Source organism: Falco peregrinus, chromosome 4, assembly GCF_023634155.1.
Source record: "Falco peregrinus isolate bFalPer1 chromosome 4, bFalPer1.pri, whole genome shotgun sequence".
NCBI lineage: Eukaryota > Metazoa > Chordata > Aves > Falconiformes > Falconidae > Falco > Falco peregrinus.
In genome coordinates this window covers 66,600,547-66,628,341 of record NC_073724.1, presented here as the reverse complement: position 1 = coordinate 66,628,341, position 27,795 = coordinate 66,600,547, and the positions used below count along the sequence as shown (strand labels likewise).

Genomic DNA, 27,795 nt, shown 5'->3' with positions numbered 1-27,795 from the left:
CATATTTCTGTAAGTTCCACAGCAGCCCCTCTGCCCGTTAAATGAAAACTATGTAAAATATTAAGGACTACAGCATCAGCTGTCCTAAGAAATAAAACTACCTTTTGTTCTTTTCTGGTCACACTCTTTCATAGCAGATATGCAAAAAATGCTTTTTAGCCTGTCTCTAGGTTTTTTCCTAACTTCCCCTGAGCTTTGCCACTCTGATAGGGCTATAAAATACTACTTTCCTATTGAAAATAAACTCTTGTCTCGTAATTCTTCAGTACTACATTCTGTTTGGTGATCACTCAGCTCCAGGAAGCCTAACAGTGGCCTGATGTTTTCAGCAACCATATTTTAAATAATCAGCACCAGCCTCTCACCACCACCATCAGGTTTCAGCCAGTTCAGCCATTCTCTGCAGGTTTAGATGCCACTGTGTTCTGTACAAGTAAAAAGAAATTTCCTTGGCAGAGAACAAATACTATTTACTGTGGTAAGCACATGCTCATTTATAATTTGTTGCAAATATGTTCAAAGACAATCAGGAAGACTTTGCAGAAGTTTATCACAAACCATCAACAAAGACACACTTACCAAAGTAACTAACTGATACCAGGTGTAACCCCAAAATTCAGACTTTCTATTAGTGAGAGAAATGAAAAATTATTTTTCTTAGTATTATGTTATTTTTTCAGTATTCTGTTACGTTTAACAGAAGAATGGACAACTGAATTTGGTACCAAAGCCAGCACATTTTCAGTTTCAGAAGGGAAGATCTAAACCCCATTATTTTAGCATACAAGTGACTTTCATAGTAAGAGCTCTGCTTATTTAAACATTAGACTGATTTCAAAACCCAGTAAGAAAAACAGAAAGAAAAAAAAAGACTTAGGGATGTGACTGTGGAAAAAAATGCAATCACTCAGCATTCTATTCTTCCATAGTGCAGGAACAGCTATTCTCTAGTCCTTGAAAGAGCCTTTCTTAATACACAAATTTTTACTGTTTCAAGAGTGCTATCCAAATGAATCAAGTTTTTTAGAAAACACGAAACTATCCTGTAACGTAGACGTAACACAAAGAGGTATAAGCTTCCCAAAGACATATGATACTCAGTTCCCGGCTAAACTCTCATTTTTTGCTGTATAAAACTGCCCACACTGCAGTCTCTACCTTTTGAAGAACAAACTCATCTAGAGTTTTCAAATCAGCCGCAGAGTTCACCAGGCAGCCACAGTACTAGCTTTAGCAAGAAAAAAGTTCTGCATGAGATGCACACATAACCCTGGCAGCACATTTCTATGAGATGCCGTCTTTTTTTGCTAAAGATAATTCCTTGTCTCACATGTTTGTTTTTGGCATAAATATGCATAAGTATTTAACACACACACACACACACCCCAGCTATATGGCTTAGTAACTCAAATTACCTCCAACTTTCTCCTTTCCTGAATCAAAAGTGAAATCTCCAGTCCTTTTGCCGAACAGTAAAATCCTAATTTGTTTGTAAGCATATGTTGTCCTATCTATAGTGTATCAGTAGTTTAAGGCAATCTAAAAGATTTGCACTTATCATCATTTGGAACAGGATTGTTACACTCTATGACTGACAGCAGAAATAAAAGATTTCTGGCTACTGTGAAGTGTTAGAAATGTTAATGATCCTCAGAAGTCTTAAAAATAACCATCAGTTGGTGCTACAGAAGTGAAAGGCTGCAATGATGCTTGAAAAAACAGGTCAATACCTACAAAAATAAAAATTCCCACTTTGGCACCTAAACCAGAAGTTGTGTGTGTGTGTGTGTGTATACATATCTATATACGTAGACAGATGGACCAAAAAGAAAAGCAGAACTACAGTTCACTTGCATCAGAGTATTTCTTTGCCCTCTTTCACAGGAACAAAAGCAAACAAGAAAATACCTTCCAACAAATATAAAAGAGTCCCAGACGAACAGAACCTCTCTCTGGAACTTTTATAAATTCCACCTTAACCAGAAGGGGAGAAATTTCAAAACAACACAAAATGAGGGCACATCACTGGACTTCCATACAACCATCCTACTTTCTAGTAGCTGAAAACATATTGAGAGTAATCTGATAAAGAAAACAGAGAAGCCAATTTGGAGAAGAGCCAACTTAAAATTGACTGAAATTTTGTATTTTACAGGTTTCAGTCTAACATACCAAAATACTGCAAGAACAACTACAGTTTTGTCTTCCCACCACCAAGCCACAATCTGCTCTAAAACGTTAAGAGAAATGAAGAGGAAGACTGCATCTCATAAGGCTCATACACTCTAGAAAGAAAAAGAGAAGATATAACTCCCCTAAGTGACAGCTAGCTTTATTTTTCTGAGTACTATATTCAAAACATCAGTGTGCCACATTACATTGAGAAAATGGAAGGAACAGCCCAGTAACAAAAGTATTATGTATATTCACCATATAAATGGAGAAGCATAAAAATTAAAAGGTAAAGAGTTAAGAAAAACAGGAAAAGTAGAAAAGTGGTAAAGGAAACACAAGGAAGAGAGATGACAAAACAAAATCACATCTTTCAGTATTTTATCTTCTTCTCTATCTTAGATAAGGGGGAACATCTTCAAATCTTATAAGTAAATAAAAATCCTAAAATATTTAGAAAGTTACATTATGTTCCCACACAAATTAGCTTTGTTATTGCAAGGATACCTGTTGCCTTGACACTGATATGTAGAGAATGAGATGCATATCTGTTCTTATAAAAACTCTACACCCAAAGATAAATAGGAAAAAAAAATGGGGTGAAGGAAAGGATTGGGTTGGATTACGTATGACTGCTATAGTGAGAACAGACTTTTAGCCTTCCCTAGAAAACCAAGGTCTGTGTATAAACAGGAATCCACCTATTAGCAGTGACTCCAGACTTTACACGGTTTATGCTATACACATACCATCAATCTGAGTAAATACACAGTCCGTACACTTATCCTTACATTTAAAGGAATGTGATGACAGGTACAGAGTAAAGACCAGCAATAGCTTTGGCATAGATTATCTCCACTGCTGGTCACCATCAACAAGACTAATTGGCTACTGGGATTTAACAATCACGGCATTCAAGGACAGAGGAATGAAAGGTCAATAAAGAACTGCATTATTTAGACAAGTGTCTGCGCTAAATCACAGCTCCTGTGTGTTGGTCTTGGAAGCGTAAGTCCAACTCAGGCCTCCTCTTCCTCCTCAACCTCCTACCCCTCTTTGTTTTTTTGGGGGGGATGGGTGATGGGTGGGGGTGGGGTGAATGGGATGATAACGATGACCAGACAGGCAGGACAGCACTTGTTTGTTTTTAAGAACACAGCATATAACCCCTTCTTATTTCAAAGAAAACAGCAAAACTGAAAGCACACATGAATATGAAATGACTATGCTCAAAATTAGGTTTTTATCATAATGATCATCTTAACCTTTTCTGAAGTTAGAGCTCAAAAGTAACCAATGAAAAAAATATATACCCCTATTATTTTTCTTTAAGTTTTAACTGGTCTTTCATTATGCACTAGCAGGATGCGCTACAGTATGCATCTTGGGAATGTACAGTTACAACATCAGTTCCACAGAGAAAAAGTTTGGTGACATTACAGTACTCAAGTGCTACCAGTCAAGGCACTTCATTTTTAAATTTACTTATTTTTCATTTAAACCTCAGCACAGCTGCAGAAGCTTGTGATCTAACCATCAAGCAAAACTACCCAGGATTCAGCAGAAAGGAAACCAAAAGGTACTCCCAAGACACAGGTCTGCTCTACGTACCAGGCTAAAGAAAATACGCTGACGTTTAACATAGATTCCACCACTGGTTATTTTCTCACAACAGATTTATGATCGTATTTCAAATTTACATATGCAAACACACAGGAAAAAGATATTCTGTAATGAATAAAAAATAACTCTGAAAACTCACATATGCATACATACAAAATCTGGCTAAACTGGAAAAAACAACACTACAAACCTCCCAGAACCCCACCTCTCACAGAAATCACAAAATAACAACGTCATTGTTAAACTAAAAGATCCTGGAATTTCTTCTACACACTTTCCCTGACACCTTCACACGATAAAATGCAGGGGTCAGTGGTACTGAAACAAGGAACGGCAGTTCCACTCTTGTGCACATACGAAAGCAAGTGACCCAAGCTATTATTCCAGTCTGAGGCACTTTTTGTTCCTAATATCCAGATGCAGCAGCTTTTTTTTCTTTCTTTCTTTCTTTCTTTTTTTTTTTTTTTAAGAAATTACTGTGGACACCTCCTTCACATTTTCCTTTTCTTCAGCGTTTTCACTTCATAAAGCTGCAGTCAATGTGTTTTGTGTGTAGTGAGAAGGGAATGGCACATTCAGTGGTGGTCTCAGCCACAGCCTACATTGGTGGCTCAAGTAGTCTCAGGATTAGGCCTTTGTGTGTGATGAAAGGATATGAAAAGTCAGTTATTTAAACTCAGTCAAGCTGTTGATTTTGGGGAGGAAAAAGGTTTTGCAATTCAGTTTTCCTCAATAAATCACTGCCCTTTTCCAAGGGCAGCTGCAGATAGTTCACATGTTCACAGTGTTCTCCAGAAACAAAACAGATCATGATTTTTTTTTCCCCCTCTCAATCCAACACAGGGTAAGAAATCAAAATGAAGGGCCATCACATTAAGTTATTCAAATTCACTAGAAACTAAAGCAGAAAATCAACTCTATTAACAGGTAATAAGATCACTGAAGAATTAAAAGGGCAAGAAACTACAGAGAAAACCATCCCTTTAAAATTTATCATAGTAATTCACAAACCCAAAAGAAAGTCTGAAATATGTTTCACTGTCCTATGTATTCAATCGGTTTACAGATACAATTCTCTACTGGTAGTTTGTCAGTTTGAGTACTTATCCTGCATCATTTGAGACCACAGTTTAAAGATGTTAAGCCTTTACAGATCTATCTCAAGTCAAAGTGAGATTCAGGTACTAAAACCAAGCCTTTGACAAGCTCTCAAAAATACAGCATCCAAAATAATGTCCTCTTAGGAGTATCTGGGCTAATGTGCATAAGATACTATTAAAATATGTTGGATTCTTAATTCCTAACACTTCTTTGCTACATTCTTTTATTCTATTCCTTGGCTGACCTTTTCCCAAATTAGTATAGTGTGAGCTGGACATCGTTACACATTTTAACCATAGGATTTTAAACCACAAGCCCCACACCTAGCAGTAAAGTCCACATCAACAGAACTTTGTACTCCCACAGAGCTTAAGGCAAGAGGAACAACAGTTGGTTACAGCATTGAGTAAATCAGCTGGTATTTTCAGAGGAGCCTAAGAAAACTAACAAATCCAAGTCATCTTAAATGGCACTCAACTTCCTTAAGTCCCTTTGGACTTATTTATAGGATGACCCATTGTGTACCAACTAAAGCAAGTATTTCTGCAATTATTTGTGTTTGGATAGCTCTTTGAGGCTGCTGTCAGGCCTGCCCTCTGATTAAACCAACAAATACATAAATAGAGCATATACCTCTAAATGAAGCAGATGTTTAAATCCTCTTGGAAAGTTTTAAACCATTGCAATGGCCTTCACATAATTAGTCCTCTACCTGAGGAGATTGAGGAAATTGTAACTTAGTTGGAAAACACCTGCCAAAAATACATAACTCGGGATAGGAAAAAGATAGGAAGATGCAGAACTGAGGCTAAGGGGTCTAACAGTACTAAGGCAAGTAACTAAAAATATGCAAGTTCACAAAAAACCCCAAACACCATCTTCACCAAACAAGTTCATTCAGGTTTTTGACTATCTGAATCAATCTACAAACATGAATTACTACCTTATTTTACAGACATATTTAGTGCTGTATTTAGTAGAAATAATGTGTCACAGTGAACACAGCATTACTTTTTATTTTAGTTTTTTAGGAAAGCTGGTATGGAATGTTATGGCCAGCCAGAATCCATTACAGAAGATAAGGCCCAGGCTTAGATTGTGGACAGTAAAGTTTATTTTTCACTTTAATAAGTGAACTGGACTGTAAACATACAATTAAAGATATCCCAGTTGAAATGACCAAATTAAACTTCGGTTTCTCTTCGGTTTCTATACTTCACAGCTATCCACAGAGTTCTGTTCAACAGCCATGTAGTTAAACATAGCCATAAATGCATTCTTATAAACGAGACCTTTTCTATTTTTAAATCTTGTGGATACAGCATGACTTCTACAGAAAGACAGCCAACTGCACTAACCATGACATGTTTTATATACTGTTAAAATTTGTAAAGTTAAGAAGAAAAAAAATTACTGCCTCCAAGTGAAGATTGCCCCTCCTGCCCCCATGTCTCCAAGGACAGGTGTGCTATATTTTGGTGCATTTAAAACCAAAGAAAGAAAAGATGGCAGATGTCATGGTTTTGGCTGGGACAGAGTTAATTTTCTTCTTAGTAGCTGGTAGTGCTGTGTTTTGCATTTAGTATGAGGATAATGTTGATAACACACTGATGGTTTTAGTTGTTGCTAAGTAGTGCTTAATCTAAATCAAGGACTTTTCAGCTTCTCAGGCCCTGCCAGCGAGAGGGCTGGAGGGGCACATGAAGTTGGGAAGGGACCGAACCACGTCAGCTGACCTAAACTGGCCAAAGGGATATTCCATATCATGTGACGTCTGCTCAGCATATAAACCAGAGGCAGTTGGCCGGGAGGGGTTGCTCACTGCTCAGGGACAGTCTGGGCATCGGTCAGTGGGTGGTGAGCAATTGTGGTGTGCATCACTTATTTGTTCCCCCCCAAGTCCCACCTTGAGTTTTATTTCTCTTTCTGTTATCTCCATTTTAATTGTAATTACTATTAGTATTATATTTTACTTTATTTCAATTATGAAACTGTTCGTATCTCAACCCATGGGGTTTATGTTTTTCTGATTCTCCTCTCCATCCCACCGGGGGAAGGACAGGGAGTGAGTGAGCAGCTGCACGATACTCAGTTGCTGGCTCGAGTTAAACATGACAGCAGGAAACTTTAAACACTGTGAGAGTTGCTACTTTGGAAGTTACTGCTAAGCAACAGCTTTGCAAAATCCAGCCAGGTTTTCAGAAGAATACACAAGGTCTGCGATGCATTTTTGTGCTTGCCACCTATCTTTTATTTTTGCTTTAACAAATAGGTGTACAGTAACCATCCACTGTCTTGAAGAGAACATACTGTTTCTTCTTCATTGACTCAATGGAAGATGTAAAAATTGCAACTTTTTCAGTTCAAGGTATTAATTTTCAACATCCAGTATAGCTGTCTAGACTAATCATGCTCACTATGACTGTAGTGCAATGTATAAATCTCATTAGGCACTCTAAAAAGAACATTATCAATTTTAGCATTGCCTTAAAATTGGTACTCAGTGTTAATTAGGAAATTCCCAAAACTAGTAGATTTTATTTATTTATTTATTTAGAGGTATTTACACAGGCTTATATTGTAGGTTTTGGGTGTCCAATCACATTGTGCTTACTTGTACAGAAATTATACACTCACTTGCCAATACAGTGAAAGGGTGGAATGCTTCACAATGATTCTAGCAATAACTCGGAGAAACAACCACTTCTTCAATGCAAATCTGCTCAAGAAAAGCTTCTACACACAAAGTAAGATGAACCAGTTACTGCATTGTTTATTAAGTTTCACTTGATTCCTCCTGACAACCATTTACACAATGAATGTTGGGAAATGTCTCTCAGAGAATCAACAACAATGGCTAGGATCAGAGCTTTTATATTTAGCTAATACTGTTTTTAGAAAGGAGAAAATATTTCTTCCTGAAGGGATTATAGGAAGTCTTATAAAAGACACCTGCAAACAAAACAAGTGGCAAAAGATCTCTATCATAATTGATAACAGTTATCCTTTGTACAAATCCGTACTTCTTCAGAAATAAATATATCTTTACTACTGAATTTCAAAAGGCATCCACTAACCAACAAGCCTGCTGATCAAGAATAGTAAGTTTTAGAAAATCTGCCAAGAAGGAAGTGCTTTTGTCTTACGGACAGCAGTGCATTATTAATCAAGAGTAAGCTCCTAAATTTTCTTTTCTGATGCCAAATAGAACAAGCAAGCTTTAAAAAATAGTATCCTTTTAGTAGTGTACTGGACACGTAGCATCTAGTTTGCTTTTTTTAAAAGGAAAACTTTTCACTTAAAATACAAACTACAGAATTTGACAAATAATTCAATAGCCAATTTAAAAGAAATGCACAAAGTAATCAGCGAGAAGGAATATTTACAAAATGTAAAAATGTTAACAAAAAAGAAAACGATCACATCTAGAGCAACAGCCTTCATTCTTTCATCCCAGACCAATTAAATTTTGATAAGCATACACTGCCTGAAGTATCTATACACCGGTCAAATAACCAGGTTTTCCAATCTGCTAGTAGATGACTCAGTCTTTTGTGCCATGCATACAGGTTAGCTCCTTAGCTTTCTTTTGGAGCAACCCAGTTGGTTCCCTCAGGAAAAAAAAGACTGTAATTCTCAAGACAGTTTGCTTCAGGAACTGCTCCCAAAAGGAAGGATGGACAAGACCACACCAATTTTGGCTCCCTCTGGTTACACAGACTTCTCTAACACTTTCCCAGCAAATTTTACATCCTCAGACAACCCCACATGCCTCTAAACCACATGCCAGGACATGCAAAACACCCACTCAGTTTCTTGCTATAAAAACACCATGCAAATGGGCTGCAACACAACTCTTACACTATTGTAAATGCACCGAACTAAGGAAGAGAGTGAATCAGTTTATCTCAAGACAACAGGTCCCAGAGGATGCTCTGGCCACGAGCAGGATGCAGTATGAACATACACAGTGCAGTTTGCTTTAAAGAGGACAAACCTATGCAAATAAAACCCCCTCTGCATTGCTTGGTCTAATGGCCAAGGAGCACTGTGCAATAGATGGTTTGACTTTGTGGATGTAAATCCTATGCTAAGAGAAGAGGATAAGGATTGCAGGACAGCTGGAGCTTCCGGCCAAAAAGACAGACACGTATGTATTATCCCAAGAGAGCTGAAATGAAGTTATTCTTTTCTGTCTAATAAGACAGTTAATGAGGCTGACGAAAATTTGGAATCTGTATAAACAGTAGAAAATGCGTAGTATATCATAGAAAGATTACAGAGAACTATGTTTATATTGTACTTTTAGGAAAGAATTTGTCAGGGCCTTAAAGCCCATGAATTCAAAATCTTAATATTCACTATAAGGAACTCCCTAACTCACAAAACCACCAATCACTTTAATTGATGGGTAAAATTCCTTTCTTCCTTTCTAACCTTCCTTTCTTCCACAAAATGACATATGGCACTGTAATGCTTTGAAAAACAAACAAGATACTTCAACTTTAACAACTTCACTAAACTAGGAAAAAGACTTTATCTTAAGAAGTGTTTTTACTAACTTCTTGGACTATATTTTTTCTCTATTTTCAGGATTTCAGCATTAACAACATGATTAAACTGCTCAACTCAAGATCTTTTGGGCTTATTTTTTAAAGAAGTCAAAATGAGGTTTAAATCCTGAATAAGTTATCACTAAGAGATGAAGCAAAGTTAGCGATAGCACCTTAGGAAACATTTCTGACTTGAGCATGACAGGTCTGATTCACTAAGTGGATCCATATGATCCACTAAGTTATTTCTTTCTCTAGCCTCCACAATTCATTGTATTCTGTGATTCATGTTATTTTCATACAGTACAATCAATTTTTTTGCAGATTTATCCTCTGCAATTTATCACAAGGAGGATTAATAGCAACTGCAACAGAAAAATTTTACCTTGATGTCATATATAATCCTTTATCCTTTCATCACCATCGAAATCTCAGTGCTTTGTCCATCTTTCTTGTCTGCAGCAACTTATTTCACTTGTTCCTATTAAGGCTATTATATTCACCCTATTACTACTAATCTTTTTCTTTGTAAATAGCCACACCTATTTTAATCCAAAATGGTGTGGTAAGCATTTGATTCTTTGTGGAAGTAGACATGTAATTAGGTTAATCTGTGCTATCTTTTCATGTGAGTTGATTGTTTCTTTACTATGGACATATTTCTTATAACAGCAATAAGCTTGCCAGATTGCTTGGAGGCAAATCAGGAGCAATTTACCAAGCATGTAGCTACTATGAACTGAAATCTTGACATAATAGCAAGCTGTGTATAGCCACTCCTACCTGCCAGTTATTACTCATGTTAGCTTTTTACTGACACGTTAAATTTCAGCCGCACCTTTCTTTCACAAACAAGTACTTTCATTCAACTCAGCTACATCTGTGACAAACAGCTGATCTTCACCAAAGCACACAGGAATCTAAATTCAGAATGCAGTGCAGGTCTTTGGCAGTAGCAACCTAATTACCTGCACGAAGTCCAAAAACGTCAATGGAAGCAAGTCATCCAGGTGGCCAATATCTTTGGAGAAACGATTTAAGATTCTTCCTGCAGAAACATGGTTGGAAAAGAAAAATAACAATAAAGTAAATGTAATTTCTATTATATAAGATCAAAATATCTTAAACACACCATGTTTTACCATTTTAGTAACAGTTAAAAGGAAACAGCTGGAATCAAAAGATAAAAAGACGATTTTTGGAACCACCATGAAGGGCATCTTTTAAAACTACTGCAATATATTTTGAAGAATACTTTTTTACAAATGCCTTTCACCCAAATATAAAACCGTTAAACTGCTAGGAAAAAATTAAACTGGGCTTTGAAGATAATAGTTCAGTAGAATTTAACAGGTGAAAGACACATGCTTTATATGCTCAACATATGCAAGTAAAGGTTTACAGTTCAACTTAATGCAAGTTTCATCAAGTAACATCAGTCAGAATCTGCTCCTGTCCTTGACTGAAGCTCACTAGTGCATGCACGTCCCAGACAGATCACAGCTGATCTAACTGATCCTTTTTATTTCTGTTCCCACCCCTCCACCATTATACACGGATTCAAATTGCCAGCATTTCCAAAATAAAATCTGAGATTTGTGTTCACGCAGCCTTACATTCATACTTATTCATAACCTTGACAATACTGATCTTTATTAAAGCTAATAAAACAATTTTTAATCTGCTGTCAGTGAAGCATTTACACTTCTCTATTTTCCCAAGTTCTACTTGAGTGAAAAAATCAGTTACAGCAAGAGTTCTTTAATAATTAAAGTCATAACACTGCCACCTGTAAGTGGATTAGTATCTTTCTCTATTAATCAATATCTCTACTCACCAGGAAAGAAACTAAGCTAAGGATGGGAATCTGGCCTTTTCCAAGGTGTGTAATGCCCATACATGCATTCACATTGCCTTTTTATCTACATATATCTTGATTCAATTATTACTTCTAACTGGTACAAACACATTCACTGCACTGGCAACAAAAGACTTCCCCCCCACCCCACCCCACCCCTGCCCAAAGGAGCTCATTAAACTGAAAATAAAGTTTAAAGTTTCCATGGAGTGCATTGGAGACATAATTCAGAGATAAGAGATACCTAACTAACTTCTATAGCAACCATCATTCCAGTTTTCTGTTCTCACAGCTGTCTCAGAATTACGGATTTTGTTGCACAACACTGATTTATTTTTTAAAGGGAATTTCTGTTCTATACCAAGCAATATGCAAAGCTTCCTCTCCTCAGGCCTGAGATACTACTGCAAAGAGAGATACTGGTGATGAACAGCTTGTTCTGCAGGACTCCACTACCGAAAGCAGCTGCTTAAGGTAGACAACAGTAGAATTCATCCTATTTTTAGGCTTTGCACACAGAGAGAAAGGGTATATAGCAGGACAAGACTCAGCAAAACCTCTTTCATCTGCTTCTACTGGCAATGGCAGCTGGGGATGTTCCCTTTCACTTATTTCATGTTGGGGTAGACACATCAGAAGGAACTCCAAGGCAATTTTTTTCAGTTTCCTTTTCCTGTGATTTCCTAACATGGAGACTGGCCACGGAAGAGTGATCTAGCACACACTGCATGCATGCTGTAGCTAAGACCTCTTGATATCCCTAAACATCACATTTCAGGTCATTTTCAAATGAACCAACATTTCACTGGCAAAAAGAAAATCATTCAAAGAGGTTAAATGCTTCCTTCTGACAGTGCTTTCCTTAGCAGCCTGTCCAGGAGGGGGAGATGAGGAAAACAAGATGGGTTCAGGGTATTAGCAGCCTGTTCCCAGCTTGTGACTGTTCCCATCTGAGTGACTTCGCTCTATTTTACAGAGTGAAGAGCAGAGCAAGGAGAGGTGCTAGTGCCACGCCCCTGCGTCAAACACCATGAGACCCACTGATGACAAGCTGTATACAAGGGCAAAGGACTGCTCTCACAGCAAGCAAACCGCACCTTAATCCAGCCTTAGAATCACCCTTTACCTCCTGACCCCAAACAAGTGTTATTTGTAGTAGTTCCAGGTTGATACAAGAAGCTATTGCACAAAGGCCATCCCATGCGACACTGCTGGAGGACGCAAGGTCACGCAGGCTGACTGCTTTCCACGGCCATAGTGTAGGTCAGGTCAATGCTGGTGCCTTCAGGAATCAAGTGATGCCTTCACGATCCCTCTCACTGCTCAAGTGGAAGGGCATATCCACATTTGTTCCTGGAAAAGCACTGGGCTTACTCTCATTTTGTACAGTATGGACAAGGCCTGAAGGGCTAGAGGAGAGAAGCCATTACAAAATCCTTGCTGTAGAAAGAGGTTTAACTCCTGGGTCGTTTCAGTTCCAAAAGCATCTCAGAGTTCAGCTCTCATTTCCCACCCCTGTGATTTCTATTGAAGAATCACCTGTTGAAGTTGCTCAAGGAGGAATTTGCAAGTTTTGAGTCTGGGATTTGGTTTTTTTGGCAACTGTTAGAATAGAATAGAGTATTTCAGTTAGAAGGGACCTATAGGGATCATCTGGTCCAACTATCTGACCAGTTCAGGGCTGACCACAAGAGAAAGCACGTTGTTATGGGCATTGCCCAAATGCCACACTGACAGCCTTGGGGCATCGGCCATGCCTCTAGAAATCCTGGTCCAGTGTCTGACCACCTTCTCAGTAAGAAATGCTCCCTAATATCCAGTCTAAGCCTCCTCTAGCACAGCTTTGAACCATTCCCACAAGCCCTATCACTGGAGCCCAGGGAGAAGAGATCAGCAGGAGGCTGCGACAACCTCTAACCATTTCCTGATAAAGTTTCAATGTTGTGACAAGGAGGGCTTTAAGCTGCAAGCATGATACAGATCTGTCCTGGTGCTTCTGGGGGTAAAAAGCTGGCATAGATATAAATAAGAGCTGCAGAATACTTGCCTGCATCCTGCACGCCAGGAGTAACTGTGGCAATGTTCACCTCCACAGCAACATCTCCTCCAGCAAAATCCTTTGAGGAACACAGTCATGAAGGAAAACTAGCTCACCTGAGCCAGCCTCAGTAGTCCTCTGGTCTTACTATCTCTTCCACTAACCCCTAACTATTCCAGTTCCCATTGGTTATACGGCTGCTAATTAATTGCCAAAACTGTATTTTTGGCAACTGTCTTATGAAATTTTTAAGTATAACAGTGTTTCTACAGACTGTTTTGACAGAGCTGCGAGCTGCCACTAGGAAAGTGGAAATTAATCTGACATTATCAATAAAACATGAAAACATCTTTTAATCTGCCTAATCCTCTTTAAAATGTAAATACAGTAATTCTGTAAAATGACATGGACTAAAATTTGAGTGAGCAGAAAAAAGACAAACCTTGAAAACTGGAACCTTTTACAGGTCCACCTGATATAATTAAAGCAATTTAAACAGTGGGGACCTGAATCAGTGGCTTCTGAAATAAACATTCAGGTGAACCTCTGGTAGCAAAACTTCATTTTTTTGAATTTTCAAGTTACTGAAAAAAGTCATTTATGGTCTATCTAGTGTTTGCACATAGTATTTCTGGAAAATAACACCTCACCTGAAGTCATTAAGCCTAGGAAAATACCTTGCTTGTTGCTAAGAGGTCGCATGTCCCTCTTGTAATGTTAATCCAGTGACCATTAATGGTTTTCTACTGCTAAAATCAAGCCACAAAGCCACACGCTTTAGCCCTATTTTTTTTGTTGCTGGTTTGCTATGATATTACCCCCCTGAAAATATACAAATCAGGCCTGAAGGGTATTTCAGATCCTGTTCATACGAATATTACAGAACTGGCATTTTACTCAGCACATCCTATGTTGAAGCAAGCTATGGCAACCCACTAAAGCAAGGTCCCTCACCAATATGAGAGAGAGCAATGTACCTCCAAGCAGAAGTGCTATGCTTTGGAAATATCCACAAAGTGCCCCATAGTCATTGTGATATTGCATCCAGAGTAATTGCTACATTTATAAGGATGTCTACAAGTAAATGAGGTCTATTTCGCAAGGTATGAAGAAACAACTGTTTCCACTTACTGGAAGCACAGTAAATCAGTGGCTTGCTTATGCATTATTAAGCATGCAAAAGAAAACATTCCAGATATGAAAGTTAAAGTAGCCATTTTGAGTCAGGACTCAAAATGCTTAGTTATGACTACAGTTTCTACAAGCATTTGCAAGCCTAACTTTTGGGGATGGTTCCTCAGATTAAAGAAACTGTTGCACCTGCTGTTCAAGAAGGGTAGGACCTGCAGGACTCACCACCCCCAAACAATTTTGTCTCCAAAACTTCTAATATCCTTCTCTCCCAAACTTACAGACTATCAACATCACCTTACCACAATACTTCATACTTCCACAAAACCCAAATTCCTTAAGTGAGCATTTCTGTGATACAGATACATGCCAAGAGACAGTAATTCTTAGATCTAGTCCAGTATTTTCCATTTACAAAAATTTTCAAGCTCACTTAATACTTGCACCCTTTATTTATCCCAGTGAGTTTCAGTCTGAGCTTCAAAAGCAGAAAGAAAATACTAAATCTAAAACTTGTAAGGCAAAAGAGATTTCACAAAACCAGCAACAAGAAAGTGTTTTAACAAATCAAGAACCAAGTATGCCAACGTTACGACAGCATGCAAATTTGTGAATAGTATCTGTTATTTTAATCACTCAGGCTTCCATGTGGTATGCAGCATCGGTAGTGAGCTGCAAAAGGGAACGTGCTCTCTTCAACAGTCCTATGTTTGTTTTCACTTCAAGCAACTGAATCAGAACACACACTGTTGTTAGATTTCTTCTGAAGTAATTAAATAACTATTCAATGCCAATTAATCACAGTTAAGTAAGGGTCTGTCACCAAAGTGCTATGTACACATTTCAGGCTATTTAATGGTCAAATACTTGGCAGTATCGAAGTTAAACAATGATTCATTAAACCTCCTCCACTACACAATAGTTAAGCTAAACTTGAAGTGAAAGAATCAAACCTCTTTTGTTCTCCATGAAAGAGACATCAAACCTCAGTATGTGATACTCTTTTCTTCCCCACTCTGTAAACTGCTTTAATTGCATGAATCAGAATGTGCTCAGGTGCTACGTACCCACTTTGGTTCTGCAGGTGCCTACTGATACTTGGGAACTTATCATCCAAATAATGAGAACACTTGACAGTGTTCCACACCTATTTAAAATGTTTATACATACTCCACAATGAAAGAAATATAATCCAAACTGAATCAACACTTAGGATGTGAACACCAGAAAAGAAAAGATGTGGGTTTTCTTTAAACAAGAAACTAGGATCCTCCACTGGAACAGCCAAATGCCACCAACAGCATTCAGTGTTGTGCAACCTGAATTCCAAAGACCCTAAAAGCAGTATATTATTTCTATTTCTAGATGTATTTGGCACTTCTAGTATACTTTGTTGGCCTGTGCATTCACTGAAATACTTCTGTGTAACACAATAGAGCAGGCAGATTGATTTTATATACCTCACAAAGAGTTTACCAAGCCTTTATAGCTTCATCACTCATTGCAAAAATACTTCTCTACTTCACTGATTTGCCTCTTTGGAAAAGCAAAAGCGAAGGACCTTCTAGGGACAGAAAGCTTTTGCCACTTGTGTGTGCACGGGTGCAAGCTCTTGGAATTTTTTTCCCCTCGGAGATCAGGCTAATCCTCAATCCAGGGAATTTTAATAGAATCACACTGTAGTTCAATATGCAAATGTTATTAATAAATACTGCTTTGCATGGTAACCTGAACTCCTCCATGGCAATTGGCCTAAATATCAATTTTCACCTACAAGTACACTGCATTTACCAGGGGGGAAAGTACTCAAAATCTCTTTTATCTACTCTGCAACAGCGAAGCCAGGAACACTCCCCCACTGCCCAGACTCCATTAAGAAAAAGTAACAAATTAACCACTATTATCTCCCACTCCTCCCTGCAAACTCGCGGAAACGTGTCTGAAAGCAACTTGTAAGGCTAGGAATGGATTCAAGAAGGTACTCTGCCATAAGTACTATGTAGCACTACATGTAAGCAACCCCAGCTGGGATTGCACACGGGCTTGAAGGCAGTCATGCTACAGAGATGCTCTTCTCAACTCAGACAACTTTAATTTAGAGGGACCCATGTTAGACAGTCGAAAGCGTGTACTTAGCCACCCCCTCATACTCAGCGAGGTGAAGCAGCCTCCCATGCATCGCACTCTGCTGACTGCGAGGGTGGCCCCGTGGCAGGCTGTCATGGGCGCGCTCCTGTCCCAGGAAGGCACGCTACAGCAGACCACGCACCTCGGCCTGTGTACACGCAGGGGTGTTAACTTGCCCTAAAGAGAGAAATCACGTACGTCATCAGGCCGAATTACAGCTGATAAAACCAAAGTTATTTTTAAAGTATGCATGGTAGTAAAATAATGCTCAGAAGCGTCTACGTGGCAATAAAAGCATTGCAAGGTAGGAATAAAAGAAACAGCTGCACAGATCTGGTACATTTAATGTATCAATTGCCCATCAATTTAACTACGTAACATGTTTCCCATTCTGTCAGTGGTCTAAATCCACAGCTCCCCACATATCTTGCTGTTAAGCTATGGCATTCAGCGACTGATAAGGCTTTGCCCGTGCTCAGTTCACACACATAGGCCAAAAAAAGAGAAAGGAAAACAACAACAAAAAAGTACTGCAACTACAAGCAGCCTTCCATTTCATCAAAGTAGCGACAAAGTGGATTGTCCCTATCAAATGTTGGCAGGAAGCAGACATTACATCAACCTTGTAAAATACAACTATGAAATCAACAAAATAATTAAAGATGGATTACCAACTTTGAAAGGAATTGTAAGTTTGTGAAATATTTCTTCAGAAAGAAATCTGGAAATGCATCTCCTGCATAGCTGTCAATTACTGATCTACTCTGGTTTTTCTTCCATATTTCTACAAAGAAATGTCAATAGGTCTGTTATCTTTTTTTAATGTATGTTTAGCACCACGGATCCACACAAACTGCCATATACAGCATTACTGTCTTCCCCACAGGCATCCTATAAATATAAATAAGAAATTCAACCCCATTTTTTTCTTTAGCAGCCTGAAACTGACAGGAATATTATCACTTTCTTAGACATTTGCAAATGGGCACAGTGGTACTGGGCCAAAATATGCTGAGATCATAATATCCATTTATCTAAACTGCCAGCTTGTAATGAATTCAGGTGGGTTGCCTTCTATCCAAATTAATTTACTACTTGAAAAAGGCTTTTTGTACAAATGCTGTCAAAAGGAAAACAGTTAGAAAACGAGGAGAAAATGTGAAGACTGCGTTTGATCTTATTTTTAAGTGTAGGATTTAAAGAAAGAAGGGTAACTAGGATGAAGATAAGAATGGAAAACAGGCTTCTTGGAAATGAATTTCTATTTTTATTGCTGATGGAGACATCTACATTACCTGGTATGAATACATTGATCATAACCATACAGTTTGTTCTTGAGCTTTCCAGTCCACTAGAAACACACAGTATTTTAATGGCCTACTGATTAGAATTACCCTGCTTGCAGAAAATCAAAATAGGTCAATGCTCCACGTAACTTGACTTACCCCTTTGCTAAATTATGTGGCACTGCTGATTTTATCTTTTTTCATGGGTGTGCTCAGAAGAACACGTGTACTAACATCAGTTATCACCAGCCAAAGTCTATATCCTCATTATATAGTGCAGAGAGGACATACAAATTCTTCATTAAAAACAGAAGCACACAAACAAAAACATTTAGATTGGAAAAAACTTTCCTTCTTTCTCAAACTGCTTTCATGAGAAATCTCAAAATACCTTCTACATTGTAACTGCCTTTCATATTATATATCATTACCAATTAACCATGCTGGCTACAATTTCAGCTGTAACAATCTACAACACAGATTTTAACTTTGGTGCTATGTTATACTTGCTAATAAAATTATCCTTTTTACAAAAGCATGATAGATTTGGGATAATATATTCATTAGCAACTTCCAAATTATTCATCCCTGCAATGATAACCCCTGCCCCAAAAATTAACATCCACAGATTTTTTTCTTCTGCAATTTATTGTGAAAGAATCAGAATTACTCAAAAGAACAAACTTCTGGCTACATAACAAAGTTTTATCCCACAACCTGAGTACAAAGCTCCATCTCTGTTTCATAATTAGAATAACAATGAAAGCAGACACCTTCTCCCCTCAATCCCTAGAGTAACAGTGAACGTTTCATATATAATTCTCTGAAGTTGCCAGAACAAAGTTCTAACGATTCCAGAAGTTAAGCTCTGCATATCCTTTCTGCGTCTTCCTAAACTCATTTTTATTCACTGAAGCTATTTTAAGTTATCCTGAGTTTAATGAATAAAATCTACATTTAAACATACTGAAAGAAAAAAACTAAAACCAAGCCACAAACTCTAATGTGCTGCCAAACGAGAGGACAACTTCATTTCTGCTGTATTCTACAACATAAGATATTTTTAAGGCATACAGGCCAACTGTGTATTTATTTATTTATTTATTTATTTATTTATTTATACAGAGGAGGGGGTAATAGAAGAGTTGACACTGGCCCCCTACCTCCCCCTCCTGAAGGAAAAAAAAAGGTAACCACTTGCAATTTCTTATCAACTGATCTTTAAAAAGATGTCAAATTGTACACTAAGGAATTTTCTGTTAATTTACGTCACCTTCTTTTTCTGTTCCAGATGTATAGTTACCTACTTCAACGTCTCACCACAATACAAAGCATCACTATAAAGACACCTGAAATAGTCTATATGGAATACAGTCCTATATTGGCTTTTTACTAGCAAGATTACGAATTTAATTCTTTGCTAAACTATTTAACCACAAAAACATCTACTTCTGAAAGTGCATTTATGCAGTCTAGTTTTCCTTTCTGCCATAAATTCAATTTGGACTGAAGATGTCCCAAGTGTTGTTTTGCTGGAGGTGGGGCAGAGCTTACAATTAATCTGAATGCTACAAATCAGGATGAACTGAAATATCCGAAGAGTATTCTGTTGCTGGAAATTTTACATGAGAGGAGAAAAACAGCTTTTACACTTACTTTCAAATTTGGGACTTATATATAAATATACATCAATTCAAGGATTAAAACAAAAATGGAAATATATGCCACCTTTCTGGTAAGGCTTTTCCAAAAAGAAAAAGGTCTTCTCCTATGCTATTTATACTACCAAGACTAGATTCAGAATAGGCTTTAAATACTGTATTTCAGAAAATATCAGGAGGGGTGGTGGTGTACAGAATCTCACACAGCTCTTTCAAATCTGCTCACATTTGTTGATCTTTTTACCATTCCATACCCTAAAGATAATTCTAAGAAATAGATAAGATCTGAATAAGAATCATAAATTGCTTCTTTTTGATGTTTTTCTTCCCCCCTTTTTTTTTTTCCAAGTGTTGAAGTTAGATGGGCTCAACCACCACTCCAGTCTAAGATGACAATAACCAAGTAGGACATCACTGAATATAAAGCTTTTGCCTCCTGGGATCTTCAGTTTAAACTACCTGGCTGATAAAGTTACAATTCAGCAAACAAGTATCAACCTGTATTTTACCAATCACATATATTCAGATCCCCTCCCACACGCACTGAATAGAATGATTCTGATGTAGTCCAACCATTTTCTTCCTTTTTTGAAACCATGGAAGCAAATTCAATGTGAACTGTTGCTGAGAAAGCCAAGCCAATTTCTGGCTTCTATCTAGCCTATCCATTTTGAGGATAAAGCCTTTGGGCAGCAAAAACAGCAGAGGCATTTCATATCTTCATCTGATTTTGTAAACCCTTGTCTTCTCCTTGGTGTGTTGTTTTGGTTTGATCATTCATTTTTCTTTATCTTCTGCTTCTTTTTCTCTCTCTCTTGAAAAAATGTGAATTGATTGGCAAGGAGAGATTCTCTCTGAAGTTCATTCATTATGTACCCATGTAATGATTCCTGAAATACCTTTTCCTTTTTAACTACTCATACTATAAAAAAGCTGCTGCAACAGCACGGGTTTGGCTATCCATAATTCAGAATGGATGACACTGGATAATTTTCAGTGGCTTTTTCTCCTGTGTCACATCAAATGTCATTGCTACTGAACTCAAGAGAAATTCTGGTATAACTACCAGAAAATCAGAACTGTGTATCTCTTAGTTTGCTATGCAAATAATCAAAATATATTTTTGGAAAATCTGCTGTGTGTTAAAAAAACCACCCACCCCATGAAAAGAAAAATTTTGCTTCGATTTAGGACGTTTTAAACCACATGCTAGAGCAAAGCCACAGAAAATTTGGGAACAGCTAGATTCACAACTTAGGTACCATTCACCAAACCACAAAGGAAGATACTGGGAAACCTGTCATCCTGTTTATAAACGTACTGCCAAGCCCAGGGGTCAGGACACTTACATGAGAGGTGAAGGCTGGGCAGAGACACAAGGAACATGTTATTTTTACCAGTCATGGAGCATGCAGTGAATGTGGGTCACCCACCTCTCCAGCGAGTGTGTTAATTACTCTACTAGAGGCAATTCTGCGGTAGGCCTCCTCCAGTCTCTGCTCTTGAAGCTGCTTGCCCTTTGAATGAATCAGTAAATAAGTATGGCACCGGAAGAAGGCAAATGAGTGCATGCCTGAAGGCTATGGCAACCAGTATGGGAGTACAGCTGGATTGAAATACCTTTTTTTTTTTTTTCTTTTGGCTTAATTTAGGGCATGGAATGGATCCTTTCCTGCAGAGCAGGCTGTAGGGTATAAGCAGGGATGACTTCACCTCCTCCTTAGTTTTGTGACTGGCCCCAAATTCCACTTGCAAATCTTGCCTGAGAAAAAACCAAAAATCTTTTGTCTTAGAAAATCTGGAGCCAACCACAATTCAACCATCTTCTAGCAAGAAGTGCTGTCCAAAGGAATCTAGATACAGTCTTACAACACGTTTCTTTGGGCCATCAGCTTCTGTGGAAAAACTAAAACATAAACTTCTTTACAGCCTAAGCTACAATTAACAAAACTGAAATGAAATGTGGGGCATAATATGCATTCAAATGAGAAAAAAAACAAAATATGACCTCTTCTCTACTGTATATTATATTCATTACATTAAAATAAAAATTTTAATAATTAAATTATTAAATGCTAAGCATTTTGAAAGTTATATTGCACTGCATATGACTTTACTGCACCTTGTCTACTGGGCACCTATTCGAAAGCTTCACCTCAAAAACAAAAGAGAAAAACGTACTAGGAGTAAGTAGCTGCAAATGAGGAGAAAGTAGTTGCTGACCATACTAAAACACTCATAGTGTATAAGTCAAAACCAAAAGAACCTTTCATGTTCACTTACAAATATACTTTAAATTAAACCCCCTAGATTTCTTGACAGCTGAATGCTAGAGGTTAAATTCTTTTAAAAACATATGCTTACATCTATATAATTTAAAATTACAGATAATCTAACATAGCCATATAATTTTCTTTTTTTTTCCATGTCTTTTAAATAATAAGAAGGAAACTTAGAATGATAAACAAAAATATGTTAATATGTCTTCGCTTTTCTATAAAGGGAAAAAAATTCACACACATCAAGGAGAAAAAATGGCTTCACTGAACAGTCATTCAAGCAAAAGTGAATAGAATTTACAATCTATTTTGTCTTTGTTCAATTCAAAGACAGACTTCACTGTGAAGCTCTGATTTACAGCTGTCCGGCACTATGAACTCCTAAATAAATAAATAGGCAAAAATAGTGCTGCCTGCAACAAGGGACTCCTGAGAATGCTGCCATTTGTTATTTGCATGACAGAAACACCAAAAAGAAGATTAATATATCTGAAATGGGAGGCCAAGCCTCACACTAGGATGCACATTGGACCATCTCATAGCCAGCAGCATGCCCTGCCTTGAAGAGTTTGCTGCCAGTTAAGAGAAACCAACACAATTGACTATAAAAGGAACAACAAGCAAAGGGAAGATGTAGCAGTAAGCTGGAACAGAAAGTTGCAGGACAAGATATGTGCCTTTTTGCCTGTTTTTTTTTTTAAGTATGGGAAAACAGCGGGGTCAGGGAATTAATGAGTTTCTCCACCCATATATTTAACTGTCAGTGTATAGTTAAAGTGCGGTTACAATGATACTGGTGTATCTTGAGATGATTTTAAGATGAAGATGAGCCAGCTTGCAGATGAACTTTACTGAACAGAGAGCAGGAAGTTACAAAGATGTAAGCATGAAAGATAAGCAGGCAAAATGATGATGGAGGTAGTTAAAAACAAAGGAACGTGCCAACAGCTCCAGTTACCAGGTGCAGAAATAGTAAAAGCTTTGCATGGGAAGAGGGTTAATGTTCAAATGAAGCCACACTCCTTTTCTACACCTCCTGGTAGACTACCTCAAAGTACACCTGGGGTAAGATCAAGAAAAATCCTTCTCTCCATCTGGCTCTGGGGAGGAGCTACAAGACAGAACTGTTGAAAGACTAGCTGGCAGTAACAGTCACAGAAATTGATACTGAAAGAGCTTTGTACACATTTACTTGAATTTTTGCCCTGTGCAGACTGGCTGCTGGCACATGCCCTCTTCTTCACCCTCTACTTCATTCACTGCACATCCACTCCCCATTTCCTCTCCTCCCTCTTCCTTTGACACTCCTTCTTCCATTCTCCTTCATCATGGGATGGCACAAACTCTGGATACAAATAAGCACACTTGAAAAAGAGGAGTGAATGTCATCCTATGCACAACCAAGGCACGAAGCCTGACATGGTAAGGCATAGGCTGGGAAGCATGGGAAAGTTTGGGATAAAGCAAGTGGCTGCAACACTTAAGCTAGAAGAGTACCTGACTGTTTTGGAAATGCAGTGTGACAAAAAAGCCAGATAGGGGAACTACATTAACTACACGAGCTGTAAAGGTAATAGGAAGGATGTTTTCCCCTGGAAAACATGGGAAATCCTTACAGAAAGTGAGAGATCAGGTTCTGAAATAGTTCCCCAATTAAAACTGTAGAAGCAGAAAGGCCATTGTCGCCTGAATGGAGATGGTGGAGATGGCAAAGTTCATCCAGGACATACAGCATAACCATAAGCATTTGATTCACACAGACTATTCACAAGGTTATACTTGGGTAAGGCAAGACTTGCTGTCTACTGAGAGAGATGCCTTCAGAGAACAAGTCAGAGGACTTTAGTTAGTTCTTACTTTCAACTGCTCTTAGAGGAGCATATTTCACTCTGCTAACTACAGAACCACAGAGGCAATGGCTGGTTGTGTCGAGTTAGTCTTTAAGTGTACTCTAATTAGTTTGCTTCAATTCATTCACACAGGGTCTTAAGATTTCACAAGACCAATTAAGATTTTAGGTAAAGAAATTCTCAGTAAAAGTTTTCTTTCTTCCTTCTAAATAAACATGTCTGGGTCTTAACAGTTCGCTTATTTATACATTTATTTTGTTTCTCTGACATCCATTTTCACCACAATTTGTTTTGTGGTGTTTGTTTTTATAAACCAGCAGCTTCTCTGCCGAAACTGTATCAGACACATTAGAATGAAAGGATGTTCCAGGACTGCAAGGAACTGGACAACAACAGGAGCAATGCAAAGACCACGACAAAAATCCCTATCTTTCAAGCATCCATACCCAATACATTAAAACACCATAAAATCACCTCATAGACCTAAACCACTGGTTATATTTTGGAATAAACATTACAAATTTTGCAGATAATCATTGATCATAATCTGATCCCAGACACTTTGCGAAAGGCTGTTTTAAAACAGCTGCTTTGCTGTTATTCTGCCTTAAAAAAAAAGGTATTAACCAAATATCTGATAAGGAGGATTAAAATGAAAAAATACACATAATGAAACTAAATGACAGAAAAATACCTTGTGTTTTTCCTTCACTCTTCACAAACCAGCACGAACAGAGAATTTGATTCTGGATCAATTTGTGGATACATCATTAGAATATACGAAACAAAAGCGTAACTTCAAGCAAAAAAACCACAGAAAGCAAAATTGTGTCAATAACCCAACCACTAATAATATTACAGAGTATTAATTAGTAACAACTTAGCATTGTAGATATTTAATTATAATATTTAGAGAACAAATGTGGGCTCTGATGGTTTTCAAAATGTAGCTTAACTTTAGAATGCATATGAAAAGCATCCAATAAACTTTTCATCACAGCTGAATGGTATTTACAATGCCTCTTAACTTTCTGAATGTCTATTTTGTCCTTGACTGACTCCGGAGACCAAGTCCTTAAATAGCAATTCACATTCCAAACACAAATATTCAATTCCTAAAGTTCTTAGTGGTCAACTATACAGTGATCATACTTTCAGGAAGAGGTCACAAACAAGTTTAAGTGTTTAGATCACTCTAAAACCTTTTAGGACCTTCTGGACAATTGGGGTTTTGTTTGGTTGATTGGTTTGTTTTTTCCAAAGAATAAGAGACTGAAATGTCTCTTAACATAAAGGTTTTGTACCCTTTCATAATCCAGCATTTTTCTGGAAAGCTGTCATACCACAGTTGGTACAGAAAATGCTGGTGCTATGAAACAACACTTCAGTATGGCACATGATCCACGTACTGAGGTCTATTCCACCTTCTGGAAGGTTTCTTACTTCAGCAGGGTACCACCCTCATAACCTGCAGAACTCTGCCCACAACAGACCATTTGGTACGATTAGGACCTAAATTAAGCCAAGACATCACAAATTACCTGAACTAGAAACCCAAATAAATATTGAAAACAAAACCTGAGGTATGTTGTAAAACAATATAACTAAAGTGTTACTGTTTCCATGGGTCACATTCTTTCCTTCTCAATGCATTCAGATACCCAAAGGACCCATTTTGTTCAGAAAAGAGCTCCTGGAAGAACTGAAAGGTTCTGACATCAGAGAATTTAAACTAGCTGTGAATCCCATTGAGGAAGTATGAGTCATCTCTGAGGTTTAAATTAGATTATCAACCAAGTGAAGCAGCACAGTAAATCTACAATAAAAGATGAATGCCTACAGGAAAATAATTTTTGCCCCTAGTGGCAGATGCTTGAACTTTAAAGGATCTGAGACTAAGCTCTTTGTGTAAGCCTTCCTGACAGAAAACAATTGAAATAATTTCTTTAGTTGGTCCAACTTCACTCCATATGCCACATGGAAACAATATCTAAACCCTGTAAAAGAAAGTATATTGTCACTTCTAAACCAATTGAGGATCAAACAATTCACAGAAACCAAGACTTATTTTGCTGACAATTAAGCTCTATCACCAAGACTTGAGATTCAATGAAATTTGACAATTGTGAAGAAAGAGGCTTTTGTCTGAGTAAGTCTGAAGCATTTGGAAGAATCAACAGAAAATCAGAAGACTGATTAGATCGAAGTATCACAGCCTTTGAGAAGACTCTAGAATTCGCAAAATAACTGCCTTCCTTGCTCTGTTTCCTCTCTGAACTGCTGTGGTATTGCAGCAGAAAGGCATATAGCAAGAGGCAAATCTGTCTAAGGAGCAAGCATTATACCCATCACACTTGCTCTTACACCAACAGCGTACTTTGCCTATCCTGCTGGTCAAGCTCCATTATGAAGAACCACCATCCCTTTAAAGACAAGTACAAATCACTGCTGCACACCAAACCTAAGGGGTGTGAAGGGCCTTTTAAGCCGCCTTCTTCCATGCTGAAAGCTGTCACATTTACTTTGTAGTAATTCAGATACAACCCAAAGAAGTTCACAAATTCCATTCTATTCTAGTGCTGGAGGTCACTAGCTAGAATAATATTCTTGCATCTCCTCATGGATTCAAAGAATGAGTAAGTTCTTCTGTTTTTCCAAGAACCGTAACACTAACTTGTTCTCCTTTTGCCTGTTTAATTGAAGAATATGTAAAATTTCTATTCAACCTCCATGCTTACTTTACAATTAATAAAAAGCAGTCAATAAGCATTTGAATGTCTTGCATCTGATAAGAAGTACAAACGACAGAAGGAAGGCACACAGTGCTGCTCACAGCACTACATTTTAAGCTGAAAACATCTCAGATCATTTCAGAAACTTGCAAATTCGTGTTTTACAAAATGTTCATGTCTCTTAAAAGTACATGATTATATTGCTTTATTGCATGGCTAAGACGGTAAAACAATTAATGGATTCCTGTTTTTCCACAGGAATGTTTCTAACTTTTAAGCAAACACAGTTCTGGAAAGTGTCAGATTGGACATTTCTACTCTTGAACACTCAGCAGGTGAACAACACCATCTATATAAGCCCTCATAATCTTTGAGAAACAGTTATTTCTAAACAAGCACTTCTAAACACTGTTCCTTAAGCCTTTGGTAGTAGCTGAGCAACACTGGTTATTAAATTGAGGTGCAGCAGTTTATTTTTTCTTATCTCAATTCAAAAAATAATATCTTGGGATTGTTTTTCCCATTTTTTCTCTTGGGGATTTTTGGGGGTTTAAATCTAAGCAGCATTTAGTGAATGGCTTTGAATTCAATATTAAACCATACTCATAGCTTAATTATGAAAAAAGATCATTGTCACTACATATTTGGAATATTAAAACTTGTCAGCTTTAGAGAAACCTCAAGGCATTTTTTTCTCTCAAATTTGGTTTTATTTTGAAAGCACGGCTTAGATAAGATTTCTTAATATTAGAACAAGTCTAGCAGAACTAGTTTTCTGTTGAAAATATTGGGGGGAAAATGTTCCTTCTATATTGTTAGTTCAATAGAAAAAAAGATCACACTTCTAAAGCTAAAACCATCTATATTTCACAATTCTGGTGCTTCCAGATTTGCAGAGATTTCTGCAGCTACCTTTGTCCTAAATGAGCATCAAATTAATTTTTTTTCTCTGACACTAAGGGAACATTAGCTGACTACAGGTAACTACCACCAACTCTTCCTTAAACCATTTAACCATTTTTTAGTCAGGAAATACCAGAAATATTCTGGAAAGTTAACAGTAATTGTTTACTTTTGGCTGGTTGTTGAGACTGAGGGGAGGGAGAATTATTCTTCTAATAGGAGACTGGACAATGAAAGAAGGGAGAATGGAAAGAAGCATTATGCTAACATAAGGCAAAGAATATGGGGTTTATATATATTTACATATATATACATATATATGTGTATTTTTAATATAGATTTTTATATGCATGTGTGTATATATATAAATGAAAATTATGGTTCATTCCTTTCTCTTAAATTCAGTGGTAAATTCAGAACACCAAAGATTTTAAGATACCCATCCTTAAGCACAAAGACAGGTAGCTACCCTGAATCCTCA

General features: G+C 37.6%; 1 protein-coding gene across 2 annotated transcripts in view; it reads right to left on the bottom strand.

Moving 5' to 3' along the window:
• The window catches only part of ABCC4 (ATP binding cassette subfamily C member 4), a 160,066-nt gene that overhangs the window by 58,312 nt on the left and 73,959 nt on the right, over positions 1-27,795 (bottom strand). For both annotated transcript variants that reach the window (XR_008746841.1, XM_055801977.1), the window contains exon 20: positions 10,418-10,497. Coding sequence is in view for 1 of the 2 variants with exons in the window: in XM_055801977.1 (XP_055657952.1) it covers positions 10,418-10,497 (80 nt within the window). In the remaining variant the exon portion in view is untranslated. The remainder of the gene's footprint in view (positions 1-10,417; positions 10,498-27,795) is intronic.